The 15,187-nt window shown below is 39.4% G+C and overlaps 1 protein-coding gene across 9 annotated transcripts in view; it reads left to right on the top strand.

Moving 5' to 3' along the window:
- The window catches only part of FAT3 (FAT atypical cadherin 3), a 409,717-nt gene that overhangs the window by 271,965 nt on the left and 122,565 nt on the right, over positions 1-15,187 (top strand). For all 9 annotated transcript variants that reach the window (XM_061457910.1, XM_061457907.1, XM_061457909.1 and 6 more), the window contains exon 4: positions 4,191-4,252. In XM_061457910.1, coding sequence (XP_061313894.1) covers positions 4,191-4,252 — 62 coding nt within the window. The remainder of the gene's footprint in view (positions 1-4,190; positions 4,253-15,187) is intronic.

Below are 15,187 nucleotides of genomic sequence, written 5' to 3'. Positions count from 1 at the left end.
TTCCCTGTTTAAGTTTTAAGCCGTTACCCCTTGTCCTATCACTACAATCTCTAATGAAGAGTCCCTCCCCAGCATCCCTATAGGCCCCCTTCAGATACTGGAAGGCTGCTATGAGGTCTCCACGCAGCCTTCTCTTCTCCAGGCTGAACAGCCCCAACTTCCTCAGCCTGTCTTCATACAGGAGGTGCTCCAGTCCCCTGATCATCCTCATGGCCCTCCTCTGGACTTGTTCCAAGGAACAAGTGACATTTCTTGTTAAGCTAGTAATAAAGATAGCCAGAAACATTAGTATCTCTATTAGCTTTAGGCCATCCTATTAAATATATTTATATTTCCAGTAGCGTATAAAACAAACTCTGATAAAGATTGGCAAAAATGTCAGAATTCAAATTAAATATTGGAGTGCTGGTGAGATTACATGGCAGTATCACAACCTCCTTGGGAAGGAATAATTTGGGTATGCAAATAGAAATATAGTTACTGAACTTTTAAAAACGAAAGCTGTTGGCCTTAAATTACATTTGAATATAAATTTGTTTGCCTTGTTTTTCAAATAAATTAATAATTTTCTGTGGGTTTTTTCACTTATTCTTAACTAAAAATAAGAATGCAAAGATTACATTCATTTGAGAGAGATTCCTAGCATAAATTTACAGAGTTTATTTGATTGCAGTAGAATTGCATTAGATTGAGCCTATTACCTGAATGTCTTCAGAGGGTGATGTATACTTTTTGGTATTCTTCAGATAAAGACATTTAGCATAGCCACAAGTTTAAGCATCCAAGCAGAACTACTGTTAAAATAAAAAATACGTTATATCACAAAAGACTCAACTTGAGACAGAATATTATTCCACTTCTAACGCAATATTCCACTGACGCAATAGAACCAACAAACTGCTGCTCTCTTTTTCAGGTTTACTGGCTTTATTATTAAAAAAGATAAATAGCTGGTGATTTGTTTCCAAGATGAGGCATCAGCTGAAGATTGTATAGGCTGATGTATTGGTTAAAATGTCAATATTTCCTATTGTTGGTCCTGTTCTTTCTTCCGTATCACTGTAACTCACCTAATCTGTAGGGCAGGTTTGCCTTGTTGCCCACCTCACATCTCTGGTTCTCCCATCCAGATTATAAGGTGATGGGGTGAAGGACGTTGCCATTTCTTCTCTGTGCACATGCTGAGTTTCTTTTTAGAGGGGAATGATGCAGGAGAAAATGATGATCCTATCCAGTGTACAGTGAGCTGCTGGAAGTATGTTCCCCAGTCCATGTCAGCTGGGACTTGTCACCGTATCCTGTGATATAATGGGACATGTGCAGGGTGAGCTTATTCACCTTCCAGCATTTACAAACTCTGTAATGGGAGGAAAACAATAATTGTTCGTTTGTTAGAGTGGGAAAAGTTCTCTGACAGCAAAAGTGATAGGTATTATAGGAAAGCAAGTTATATAGGAGCATATAGTTACCTCAAGCAATGTTTCAGAATTTCACAAAGCAGTTCTTTTATATGTCCTGAGGAACAGATGTGCCAGGATGCGTGGAGAGATGCTTCAATTCAGAAACTCTAAGAAAAGTATGAAATGCTGGGAATAGAATCACATAACCTTGCTTGTGGGCTGATGGTTTTATTGTAAATAACTTCTATTGAGTTCAGTTTTCCTCTTCACTGTCATGACTCTTTAAGAATTATCACAGTTATGAATATCTCTTCCTCTTTAGCAGGAGCATGATTTTTCCCTGGAAATTTGAGAGAAGGTGTGTGAGAGTTGTGCTATGACTTTTGAAGCCTGTTAGTGGTTTTGACTATTTTGTGATAAATCTGTGCTGTATTTCCCAACTGGCTTTGGACAGTTGTCCAGATGGCTGTGTTTAGAAGAGCTGCAGCACATACTGAAGATGGGAAAAAAGAAAGGGTCATTTTTTGTCACTGTCCCCTTGTGATTTTATATCATAAACAGCAGGGCAGCCTAGCATCATTTCTTTGGGTTTATTTTTCTCTTTAAGTTATTTCCTTTAGATATAGCCTTTACACCATAACAGATTATGACAAGTTAATTCAGTTAGGGAAGAACTAAAACTGGGATATATTCTCTTGTGCAAAGCCAAGTTTCTCTCAGTTGCCCCAGTATCTCAAAAATAAATTTCTACATCCTGCTAGATAATACTATTACTGTGTATCTATGGCATAGAGTACTGAATGCAGGAGGGAGAAACACAACACGGTTTTCATAAACCCCATGAAATTAATTTCTTTGAGACTGGAGTGCTAAAGCTGTGGGTAGTCTTAGACATAACTGAAATGTAATATTATTTTGTTTTCAGTTTTGGTGATTCAAAAAGAATTCCTTGAAATACAGTATTATAATCTGAAAGGACCAGATACACATCCAGCCAGGAGTCTGCAATGAGGCCAGCATGAGTGTTAGATGGGAGAGCTCCTCAGAGAACAGGACTGGCAACTAGAGGCCCCATGACTGCACATAAATGACCAATTATTTATATAGAGAGTTGTAAAAAGCTAGTGAAACTGCCCAGAAGTGGTACTTGTATGTAGAGCTGCCTTTAAAGCAGAATCAGCTAGTTGTGCTAGCACCATACTTAAGGATCTGATCTGCAGAACATGGTCTGGTTACCTGCCCTTTAACACTGACTGTTAAGTCTGCATGCTAAATCTGTTCAGAACTGCTATGCTTAAAATATAGGCAGTTTTATCATAAAGACGTGTTCATATACCTCTTCTAGAAGGAAATTCGAGTCTGAAGTCACTCTGACCGTTATTGTGGTCCAAAAGGCTCTACGTTGAAAAAAGGAAAAGGAAAAAAAGCCCTTCAGTGATGACAGCCAGGTTGAACAGAGCCTTGGACGACATGCTCTAGTGTGAGGCATCCCCTTGGGTGTCGCTTCTGTGGTCTAGTAGATCTTGTAACAAGTCTGGTATGCTGGAAGCAGAGTGGACTTCCCTTTCCTGGTTTCATCCTGTTACTTTCCAGCCCTTCTCACCAAAATAGATAAAAAGTGATGCCTCCGAGGAGAAGGTGACAGTGTATGAGAAGCTGTAGCTGTAGAAGCTTTCCAGCACTAGAGGTGTTACGTAGTTGTAAGATGTTGGTGATAGTTTTTTTTTCAAGAATTTAGGGTTGTCAAGAATTTCTGTGTAGATGTTTGGCTGGTTTGATTAAATAAGTGTATTAGGTAACCTAGGGACTAATTATTTTCTTATCTTTCTTGGTAATCTTAGAGACAAGAAATTCTTGAGAATGGCTTTGTTCACTGGCAGTCGCTGCAAAACCAGCTTTATCTATAGGAAAAGTTGGTCCCTTTATGCTTGTCAGAATTTATGACAAAACAAGCACATGTTGCATTTTCTGATCCCAAGGAAGGTTTTGTATGAGGGGGAACTCAAATCTGCCCTTTAAATCTCTAGTGAGAGCCAAAAAAAAAAACCTAAGCTGTGTTCATCGAAGATGCGCATTGCTTTCCTGGAGGGAACTTTGTGTTTCATGTTCTTTCCTTGGTACAAATCTCACAAGACTTTAATAATTTGTGAAAGTACATTACTTAAAAAAAAATAAAGATATCTTGCTCATCCTTATGTAAAAGGGTATTTTATTTTAAAAGCTCAATTTGAGCATGGAACAAATTGATGAAATTGTCGTACAAAACCTTTAATGCATTAGAATGATTACATTTGGAAATCATTATGTATACAAGTAGTTATTACAGAAATAACCTCCTTTGTCAAGTATTCTTGGCATGGAAGTAATCAGCATCTTATCCCATTAATTGTTTGAGAACTCTGAAATCTTTAATGAGTTTTTTTTATGGAAGGGTTTCAGTCAAATGCAAATGACTCATTGAAGCACTTAATCACAAGACAAACAGTGATTCTTTAGGAAGTTTTTAAATGTAGCGTGTTAACTGTAGGTACAGAGCTAACTGCTTTTCAGTTACTTTTCTCACATCATTCTTCTTTAAAGATCCATCGTTAGTCAGAAATTCATAATAGCTGGACTGAGAAACAACATGCTTGACAGATGTCAAGACATCTGTGTCTGACATCTGTGTCTGACACAGCTTCAAATAGATTTTTTCCCTTTGAGTGTTAAAAAAATGAATTTGCTTCTGGTTGATAGAGACATGTATTTTTCAGTGGATATTGACAATCAAACATCATCCTTTTTTCACAGGTCTGATTACAACCACATCAAGAAAATTGGATCGGGAACAGCAAGCAGAGCATTTTTTGGAGGTAAGATTAAGTGGAAAATATATGTTAAAAGGTTAACTGATTTTTGTGGTTTAAAATCACTCCTTCCTGTTCCAGGAGAGTAGTATTCTCCATTCTCTCAATATATGACTTGCACAAAGATGGGAATTGTCTGCTTATACAGAAGAAATAATACATTTTGCAATTCTCAAGCACAGGAAAAAATTGACCAAATATGCACAACTCTTGTTTTCCACCTTTCATCTGCTTCAGTTAAACCTTTTATTGTAACCCTGAAATTTTATTTGTGGCAGAAGTCTAGGATATCCAGAGCAATTTTTAATTTTTTTTTTTAGTGGTGGAATCACCACAACCCTGCCAAGATTTTCAGTCAGGTTAAACATGTTTACCTTCAGTTTTGCATCTCAGATCTAACATACGAGCTATTCTTCTGCATAAACACAAACTTTGATGTTGCTCACATTCACTGCATCATCAGAATTCATGAATAATTTCTCATCTTCCACTTATTTGGACCATCAGTGACAATTTTCAAGTTAAAAGTTGCCCTCTAAAATGAGTGCCTAAACCGTTCCCTTGGCCCTTAGGTGAATGTTTGTCTTTATAAGTAGCTCACATATGTTGGATGTGGAGTGGTATGCTTGTAAATTACTGGGTTTACTACATGTGTTTTCCTTCACATTGCTGTACATCATGCTATGTTTTTTTCCTTTGGGTATAGAAGATCCTTGACTATGTTCTCTTGTGAAATAAGGAATTTGTGAAATAAAGAATTCTTGATTCGTGTGGGTACAAGTGAAAAATAACCATATTATCTCACAAAACCATTCCTACTATGTATTTTAGGAAATTCTCTTCAAATCCATACAAGTAAAAAAGTATCTGGACAAAATAGTTCCCAGTGTAATCACTATCTGGCAGCAAAATGTAGTTAGATATACTTTTACATATTCCATGGTTATTTTTGTTTGTTAGAAATCCCAAATTGTTTTAGGTAGTGCAGAATACGAGACAAGGTTTAATTTATTACTCTACAAGTTTGTTGGGCTTTTTTCTTGATAATTCACTGCAGATTCTTGCACATTCCAGGCCATAAATAAATTGGGGGAAATAAAACGATTTTCCCTTTTCTAGGATTTATTAAGTTGGAAAGTTAGTAAAATAATCATGTGTTCCAAAAACTGCAAGCTTTACAGTTTATACTGTCAGAGAAGATTGCAAACTGAATGAAACTGGCATTGATTTTTAAATATATCTATTCATGAGAATATTAGATCTGTAAGTGTCTTTTCCAGTTACGTGTTTGCCTCAGAGACCACGCCAAATCCACATTTGCCAGAGGATTCCCATACAGATGGGGAAGTGTTACTATTAAAGGCAAAACTAAAAAACAATCACTTATAGGAATTAGGCTTTAGTCATCAATACAAGTTAAAATATTTCTTCCCCTGAATTATATCTCTTTTGAGAAAATAACCATCTGCAAGATTTTGAGGACTCATGAGGAACTAGAGGGAAATTGGTGTCATAGGATGCTCCAAGGCTTGTGAATGGAGAGTGAAGTGGAGGGCAGGCTGCAGAGAAGAGAAACACCTGAGCAGGGTGTCCTGGGGAAGCATGAAGAAGACCGCACTGTTGTAAAAGAAATCTGGGAATGGTGTGTGGGAAAGGGAATGGGACTCTGGTGGGGACATGGCCTCAGTGGGCACATCAGCTGTTTGTGGTGCTGATGAATCACTGCCTCTTGGGAGGCGCGTTCCCGGGGATCAGAGCAGATAGGCTGCTGGGGTTCCGAAGCCATGCTGGCCTAGCTGTGCTTGTTCTTGTGACACACTCAGAAAACGCTTTCTAAAATGCCTGTCTCTCCCTCTGTGTGTAATTAACCCCCTGGAGAGGCCTTAATTGCCAAGACAACCGTGGTCTCCCAGTAGTACAGTATTTCCCTTCTGGCTTCATTTCATGCCCTTTTGCCCGTAGTCTGTCTGGTATAAAAGAGAGCAAACTTGTCTCCCTTTGAAAAGCTCTGAGTAGTGCTTGACCTGGCAACCCTTGCTCCCCTTTCCCCAGTGCGTGTTTGAGGCACTGACAGACCCTTCCTAGATACAACTTTTTAATTACTTTTAATAAGCCTGTCTTTTCCCTACCAGAATTTGACAGGGACGTTATACCCATAGCAGCCAATACTTACTGAGCAAATTCCATTAGTAACAGTATTTCCATCTCTTTCTCAGAAATTGTTAGGGAAACAAGGTGAAATAAGACAGCAGATGTTAGTCATTGTAATTGTGTGTAGTGCCAATGCTCATCCAGACCTCCACCTGGTTTGGTGGTAATGGTAATAATGTGTAGTGTCAATGCTCATCCAGACCTCCACCTTGTCTGGTGGTAACGGTAATCGTGTGTAGTGCCAGTGCTCATCCAGACCTCCACTTCATCTGGTGATGGCTTAGGGTGGCTCTTCAGGAGAGACCTGTCCCTGTCTATACTGGAGAAAACATTAATTACCAGAAAGGAATGGATATTGTAGACTGCTGTGCTTAGGAAAGGTGAATCTAAGTGACTCACCTTGTAAGTACACAAGAAGTCTGTTGTAAAGTAAGTACTGAGCCCAGGTCAGCTGGGCATCTCTTCTCCATCCTCCTTTATTTATCTTATTTGAATGTATGGATGTGTGTCCACATGACTTTTTTAATACTCCGTGCCACAGGACTTACCAAAAAGTATGTCCCAATGAGAGTGCAGAAACATGTTAAGACCCTGAGTTAAAAGATGCATGAGCAAGACACCCTTTTAAAATAATTGAGATTTTTTGTTTGTTTTGGGGATGTTGTTTGGGGAGGGTTGGGTGCTTTTGGGGGTTTCTGGGGTTTTGGCAGGAGAAGAATTAAAAAAAATAAAGTATTTTGGCTCCCAGATTTTTCATTGGTTGTGGCACTTTCAGTGCTATTTTTTTTCAGCTCTCAAGTTGAGAGCTTAATTTGGTTGTTTTGGGGTTTTTTTTTGGCACTTTCATAATGTCTCGTATGGCTGCAGGTTTTATTCAGTGTTTTCTGTCAGGCAGAATTTTTTCTGCTTAGGGTTAAATTGGATGGTCTTGAATTTTATACAGGATTGTCTCTTGCTTTAGCGGATCCTTACTAATGGTATGGTTCTGCCTGAAATGGGAGGAAAATGACCACTTGATTAAGTTACTACACGAAGCAAGCCAAAAGCATTTGCTTTATTTCACAGACTTTCTTAAAGATTCTGTAGTTGGGATGAAGAATTTACATATCCATCTGAAGCAAGAAATGTAATTCTGAGAGTTACCTGCTTGCTTTGCAAGTAAATGACGATAGTGATGCATTTCCATGAAGTGCAGTTGCAGGTTTCAGGTGATCTGTCTTTATTCTCCTTCAATATGACCCTCTTCTTTCCTTCTTTTACTTCCTTCTTCTTCTACATGTGTTGTCTTCTAATAATTTTCATGTTAAAACTTGACTCTATCTGCAATGGTATTATGCTAATTTACTTAAGCTAGAAGTGGAGAATATTGGTAGAGTTTGAGCTAAAGAAAAAGCACAGCAAATAGTCTGTCTGGTTTGTTCTGCCCACATCTTTTGTAGATGCCTCCAGCTCCTGGTCTGACAGCTTCACAAACACTAGTGGTTTTGCTGTGTGATTTTATGCAACAGCTGCTGGAGTGATGGATATTGAGTAATAAATGTAAAAATTAAACCATTTCATGCAGGATCTGCATCCTTGCATTGTGTCAGCTGATCATAAGATGTCCAGAATATGAGTAATTCCTGCTCTGCTTTCCAGTATACCTGTATAGTTTGATGAGAGAGGACTGTTGAAGCCGGGCTGCAGTTCACTAACTTGCGCATTCAGCCTGGAGGGTGGATCTGAGCACATGTTTTCTCCCCCTGAGTGGTTTCTCAACATGCTGTTACGGATGCTGGGTTCCTTATGCCTCCATCACGGACAGCCTCTGCAAAACACTTCCACTGCTGTGGAGTTCAGTTTGCTGGGAATTGCAAAGCACGGCAAGACTCGTGTTTAGCAAAAGAATGAGCCAAAAGGGCTACAGGCTTCAGAGTACAATAGTAGCAACAGTCATTGAAACTTTATGATTGCAGGGATAAATTACCTGAGTGAGAGATGACCTTTTCATCCTCTTGATAACAGTATATAGCAAGTTGATGCTTCTAAAGTGCTGAGGCTATTTAGTTTTTCCTTGATGAGCACACGTGATGCAGGCTTTTAAGTTATTTAGCCAGTTTTGAAAATTGCATCCTTAGTGTCTCTCTGTACCTCCAAACTGTTTAAATTTACCACTGTGGATTTATGCAGAAGTAATCTTTTAACATTTGTCATGGTGAAAATCTTGTCCATTCAAAGCCTTTCCAAAGAATAAAACTAGGTGTTAGTAAGCACAGTCAGAACTTTAAATCTCTTCAAGAGTGACAAAGCAACTGAAGACAATACGTTTTAAAATACCGTTACAACAGCTTCAGCCTTTCAAGGTCCGAGTCGTGCACCATAATTATTGAGGAGGAGAAGCGGGAGCAAAGTGTTGGCTTAGTGCAGCTAATTTTTAGCCAACTTAGTGTTATCAGAATAGTAGCAGTGACTTTCAAGCGCCTGCAAATGAGTGTATACAAGCCTCATCAATCTTCCTGCTGTGATGCTTGAGTGTAGCTCTGAGAAGGATGTCAGTAACAGTGCAAGGGGTTGTAATGAAGATAGATTGCTAAATTTGATGTGTCAAAATACATGGGCTGAGTGACACGTATTGGTTTCTATTTACTGTAAGTACACTAACAGGGTACAATAAAATGTGTTTCATGGTGTGTATTTATATGCAGTAATTAGAGGGAAGCCTAATAATCTGCTGTAATTGTAGCCTTCTAAAAAGAATTCAGATTTCCACTCATTTAATGTGAAATTGTAATTGTGGGGGGAGTTCTGATGGAGGGACTATCATTTGGAATCTGGTCTGGAATATCACAGGGGAAATTGCTGCTGGAAATTTACAGCCAGAGTTTTCAGGGAAGAGTGGGTTTTAAATCTCGAAAAGTAGCATTTTAAAATAGCACTGCCTCTCAGTTCTTTCCACAAACACCACGCTGATGGTTCAGCGTTGGACTGGCGCTGTGTTCTCTGCCATCCTCCTCTTTTCCTGTGGCATCTCCCATACAAGAATTTAACAGATTTAATGTTGTTTTGCTTCTGAGCCTATTTAGTGAGGCTGTAGCCTTTTGCCATTGGGGATGCTTGAAGTCAGGGGTCCTTTGTAGAAACTGCAGCGTTTTCTGAAGGATATAGGCAGGTGTATTTTTACAGGAGAAGTACAAAAGATGAAGTTCATTGGGTTTATGTACCTGAATACTGCTCCACAGAACACTGATTGCTTAAACCCTCGATTACGAATCTGCGTAAGCGTTTGTTTCATGGATCTTTAGCATTGCCCACATTTGGCAGAGAAAGCTGCATTTTTTCTCAGTGACATGCTGGTGATGGGGTAAAAATGAGGCAGTGTGTCTGATTGAACATTTTATCTGAGGTTTAAATGGCTCCAAAGGCACATGCCTTTCCCTTTTAACCACCAAAGCCTATCAGATGATGCAAGGGAAATTAAAGAAAGAGGTAAAAAGCCTCTTACTTCAAGCTTGAACTTAAAAATTATTACTGGCTGTGCTTGCTGGAAGTAGAAGGACTATTATTTATTACTTTGAAGACACTTGAAAGGGTTTTTAGTTAAACAGTAGGTATGTAGATGCAACTTTCTAAGAAGGCAATGAAACCTGTGTCATCATGTCAGCTTTGAATGGTGACACATTGACCTTGAATGTCAGTTTCAAAGTTGGGGATGTCCTGGGTTCAGCAGTAGCAGTCATTTTTTCTCCTACTTAGTAGAAGAAAAAGGAAAAAAGAAAAGAAAGGGGTTAAAATAAACAGTTCTAAAAAAAATCAGACCCATGTTTGTCTTGTACCTCCTCTTCATGGGTGTATCAGCAAAGGGTGAAGCTGCCTATGGGATAAGCCAGTGTGGTGGTGATTCTACCAGAGATCTGAGTTCCCGGTGTAGAAGGAACATGCAGAGTTCGCTCATCCCATGCTGCATATTTCCATCCTGTGCCCTGTCTTCCTCAGGAGTTGTTAATCTGCACCATCTTCCTAGAGACACATGGGGCTGCATCAAGTTTGTATTTTCAGAAGCAGCCAACAACTTTCCAAAGGCAGGGGATGACGGGAGGTTAAAACCCTCTTTCAGTCAGATTTGCATATGACATTGCACACTGCTTCTCATGTGTATTCAGGCAGAAAGTCTTACACAGCAAAATATGGGAATAGGCCTGGTGTGATTCATCTGTCTGTGGTGATAAGTGGTCTCCTCAATTAACTATTGTCTCTAATTAATGTGACCCAGTAAGTTGAAGAATTATCGAATGCATCCCTGGAAATATTACTAGTTCAGTCCGTTGTCAACTGAGTGGCCTCAGTGCAAGAGATATGAACAGGAATTGTAAACTGCAGAATAATTAAAGCATGGCATTTTCATGGATTATTCTCTCTTCTTTGATTACTGCAAATCTCAATAGATCCCAGATGTCCCTTTAATTTAGGTAGGGACTTGAGAAGTAGCACAAACAACAGAGCTTAAGCATTGGGAAAACTGAATTTAATAACATTTTTCTTCATGCATGTGGAATTTTAATTTTGTTTTTGTATTAAGAAAAAGATCTTCATAAAATAATAATAATAGGGCAAAATGAGCTTGAATTAAAAAAAAAACAACAAACTTGTGCATTTAAATTCCTTAATGTTCCATTTTAAATTCAGGTAGCTAATGGGAAATGTACACACAACTCTGATGACATAATTTGTACCAAAGGCAAACAGCAGGAATGGGTCCATATATATCAAATAGTAACAGTGGCCCTCAGCTCATTTCATATATTCAGTGAAATACCGACTGAGCCTTGAGAGACTGGAACATCTATGACATTTCCACAAAATTTGTGGACTTTAATTCAAGCCTGAGGATGCCTTGTTTTGCTTTTTGCCTTGTGCTTATGGCTGACTTTGGCCTTTATTTTTTTTAGGTACTATTCATCTAATTATTTTAAATCTCTCAAGATTAGATTGTTTAACTTAAAAATGTTTTGCACATGCTGACATAAATATGATATCAAGGGTAAACACACTAGTGACAGCTCTATTAGTCCATCACTTTTATCCAAGTTATCTGGGCCTCTTTTGGAGAGTGCTTAAGGCAGCCAGCTAATCTGGTACTGTATGGAAGTTCTTACATTGCAGGATTTTGGTCCAGCATTGAAAAATCTCACACTTGTTTGGTTAATCCATTCTATTGATTCAGGATACCAATAGCAATGAAGAAAAGCAGTCCTCTTTTCTATGTTTAATGAACTTCCTAAATCAAAATTCTTTGTAACTCAATACACAAAACTTTGAGGTTTTGTTATGAATGCTTGACAATTGTAGAAATTAATCAAATAGTTTATAGACCTTTTATAGACCTATTATAGGCTTCTGCTAATTTATTTGGGTATTACAATAAAAAAGCACAGCTCATTTATTCTTTAGTCATCCATTAGCTCATGGAAGAGAATTGATTTTCCCAGTTCATCGATACATACAATGACAGATTCACCATCTACAGTGGAAGGCAGCCCTAAGTATATTTTCACCAAAATCATGTTTCACCAGATAGTGAGTCTGCTAGAAATGGGCAGGGAGCAATTGATATCACAAGCCTATTATCCATTTAGATGAAAAGTTGGCACACTGTAAATGTACAGATGATTTTTCAGGTTTGTGTTTTGAAGAGCATGCATAGCAAGATCAAAGTTGTCCGTGGCTGGGGCTTTGGTTCACACACTGCTGTCTACCATGGTAGCTGTGTCACATTAGAAAGATCACATCTCTGATTGCCTAGAGCTTCGCCTTAGTTAAGGAATGATTTGCATATAGCTGAAGTTTGCAGAGGGGAGGGAGCTTGTTTTACAGATTTCATGAATCACTGACCTGAACTGATGGGTCATGAAATGAAGAAATGAAAATCCATAAAGCACAGTGCTGTCAGCTTTTTTCATGCTGGGCATCAAATGCCTCTTTTAGGATTTTCCTTGTGGACCCACAGCAATCTAGCAGCAGGTCTTTAAGCACCTCATTGCTTGCAAGAATGGAAGGAGATATGAAGTGTATAGGCTTAGTGTGCTGTCTTACAAGGTGTTTTCTGCAACTTCTAAAGGGGTAACAGAGAAGGTGGGATTGTGCCAGGAAACAAATACAGCCTGTGGTTTGCCAGCCTGCATGGCCGTGACCGTCTCCTGGGAGCTGAGAGGCATATCAACATTTCCTAGACCCTCTGAACCTAATTAAAATCTCACTGGATTTGTGAAGTCAAGTGGTGCAAGAAATTGCCCTTTTGGGTAAGTAGTATTATGTTAAGACATATGTGATGTCACTGTGAAGAGGGCAAAGTCTTATTTATTGTCCTGAGGGCTAGTTGAGTTCCTTTGCTTACCCTGAATGGTGTGCTTAGTCTGGCTTTAGTAGCAGTGATTTTCTTGAAGTTAGAATCATAGAATAGTTAGGGTTGGAAAGGACCTTAAGATCATCCAGTTCCAACCCCGCTGCCACGGGCAGGGACACCTCACACTAAACCATGTCACCCAAGGCTCTGTCCAACCTGGCCTTGAACACTGCCAGGGATGGAACATTCAAAAGTTTTATCCCTGATAAGCCCCAGGACAAGAGAATTAGACATCGGCACCCATAGATGCATTATTCCAGATATGTCTGGAAAAGGGGTGGGTGAACACATGAGAGAAAGCAATTTAAAATATACCCAACGCCTGCTGCTTTTGCTCTGTTTGCAGAACTATGAGGTGGCAGAGCATTAGATCAGTGCAAATGGGATGGGAATGCATTATTAAGACACCAAACATTATTGTGTGGCTTGAAAATCAGGTCCGCACCCAAGTGTTAAATACTGTTGAAACAGAGAGGGATATATTAATGGTCTTCTCATTTTATTAACCTCCTCATGCTAATCTTGTGTAGACAAATTCTGTGGTTAGTCTATACCAAGTTCTTCTTTTCAAGTCAGGATTTAGGAATTTGGTCTAATGTTGCTTTCTCACTGAGGGATTAGCTCACAGATTAGCTCAGGGTTAACAGATTTTTTCTCCATTGTATGTGTCTTAAGATCTGTAGCTCTCTTTTTTATGGGCCGGAGCCCACCTACCAGGCTTAAATTGGTTGGATATACCCTTTCAGGGTGTCTCTTTTGCCAGGCTCCGTGCTTGGCGAGACAAAGGGTCATTGTGAAGGGCACGCTGCTTTGCTAAATCTTCCCATTTGTTTTATGAATGTACCAATGTTTTAATCTTCTGCAGAAGCAGCAGGAAATCTTTCACATGATTTGAATCTATTTGAGATGTACAGAGCCTTTGTGTTATCTGAAGCATGTCTGCTTTAGTGCTATATCATGTTTTCTGTAGCATTTGCAATACCCATCAGCTGCCAGACTGTTAATTTATGTCTGTAAGTGTTTGAGCATACACATGCATACACACACATTTTGTGGAGGTGTCTGTTTCTTGCCTTCCTAGCTAAGACCAAGCTGAGTGTTGCATTTAAGGCAGGGGAGCATCTTCTTTCTCAGTTAGGAATACATTGCATCTGTAATGAAATCTTCTGTGGGCATAGGAAATCCTAGTGTGCGTTTTAATTAATCCATCATTTAGAAACATGCCCTTAAACAAGTTTTTCATCCATATGCCCTTTCCTCCAGGGTGATCTGTACTCGGCTCTTGGGAACTTATGCTTGTTATCTCAAAAAAAGGTTAATTTGGGGATATTTGCACAGCCATCATTTATAGACGCTAAATCCAACCATCCTTCAGTATGATCCCTACTTCAGTAGGGATCCCAACACAAAATCTCCAATTTCTTTTACTTCAGTAGTCTTTGGTTTGGTTTGAGATATGGCTTTTGATCACAGGCTCTTACAGTGTCCATGAAGTCTAACTGGAGACGGTTTCCAGGACAGCCACAGTTTAAACAGTTCCTTTCCCAGATCATCTTCACATGTGAGCCCTTTGGTTTGCATTCTACCTCTCCACAGTGGAAAAACTGGAACAATTCTTTCCTTTTGCAAGTTCTATTTGATTTTACTCTCTTCTCTTTTCTCCATCATGGTGAAGATCATCCTTATTCTTGAGGTCTACTCTGTCTGTCTAGAGTAACATCACTGGGTTTTATCAGTGTTCTTCTGATTATTTTTTAGTAGGTTGGTTGGTTGGTCTTGTCTCCATCTTGTTAATGCTTTTCCTATCCAGGGTCTCATAATTTCCAGTATTAGTGATGTACTGAAAACTCTTCATTTCTCAAAATTCCCAGTCCGTGCAGTTGGTGTGCACCTTGAATACACCTTGAATACACATTTTCTTTGAGTCTCATTGCATCTCATACAGTCTTCTCACCAAAGCCTGTAAGTTGTTTCAGTATTATGTATTTTCCCTCCTGGTTTAAACCCAGTCAGGTAATTCGTTCACTCACTTCCCCCCCTTTCGTGCCCTCCCCCTGCTCCCGGAGGGACGGAGAGGAGAATTGAAAAGAATGCAACTCCCACGGGTTGAGATAAGAACAGTTTAGTAACTAAGGTATAACACAAATCACTACTGCTACCACCAATGATAATAATGATAAAGGAAATTACAAGGGAAGAGAATACAACACCTCAGCACCAGCTGACCGATAACTCGCCCCCCAAGCCCGACCAAGCTCCGACCGATACCTCCTCCAACCCTGCAGTCTCCCAGCCCTTCCGGCTAACTCCCAGTTACATCCTGGGCATGACGTGCTGTGGTATGGAATACCTCTTTGGTCAGTTTGGGTCAGGTGTCCTGTCTCTGCTTCCTCCTGGCTTCCCCTCCTCCC

The sequence above is a fragment of the Pezoporus flaviventris genome, unplaced genomic scaffold (genome assembly GCF_033815535.1).
Source record: "Pezoporus flaviventris isolate CSIRO_AGI_PZ_B2104156 unplaced genomic scaffold, CSIRO_AGI_Pfla_v1 ptg000025l, whole genome shotgun sequence".
NCBI classification, from domain to species: Eukaryota; Metazoa; Chordata; class Aves; order Psittaciformes; family Psittacidae; genus Pezoporus; species Pezoporus flaviventris.
The sequence above is the reverse complement of the archived record's forward strand: the minus strand, read 5'-3'. Positions and strand labels throughout refer to the sequence as shown.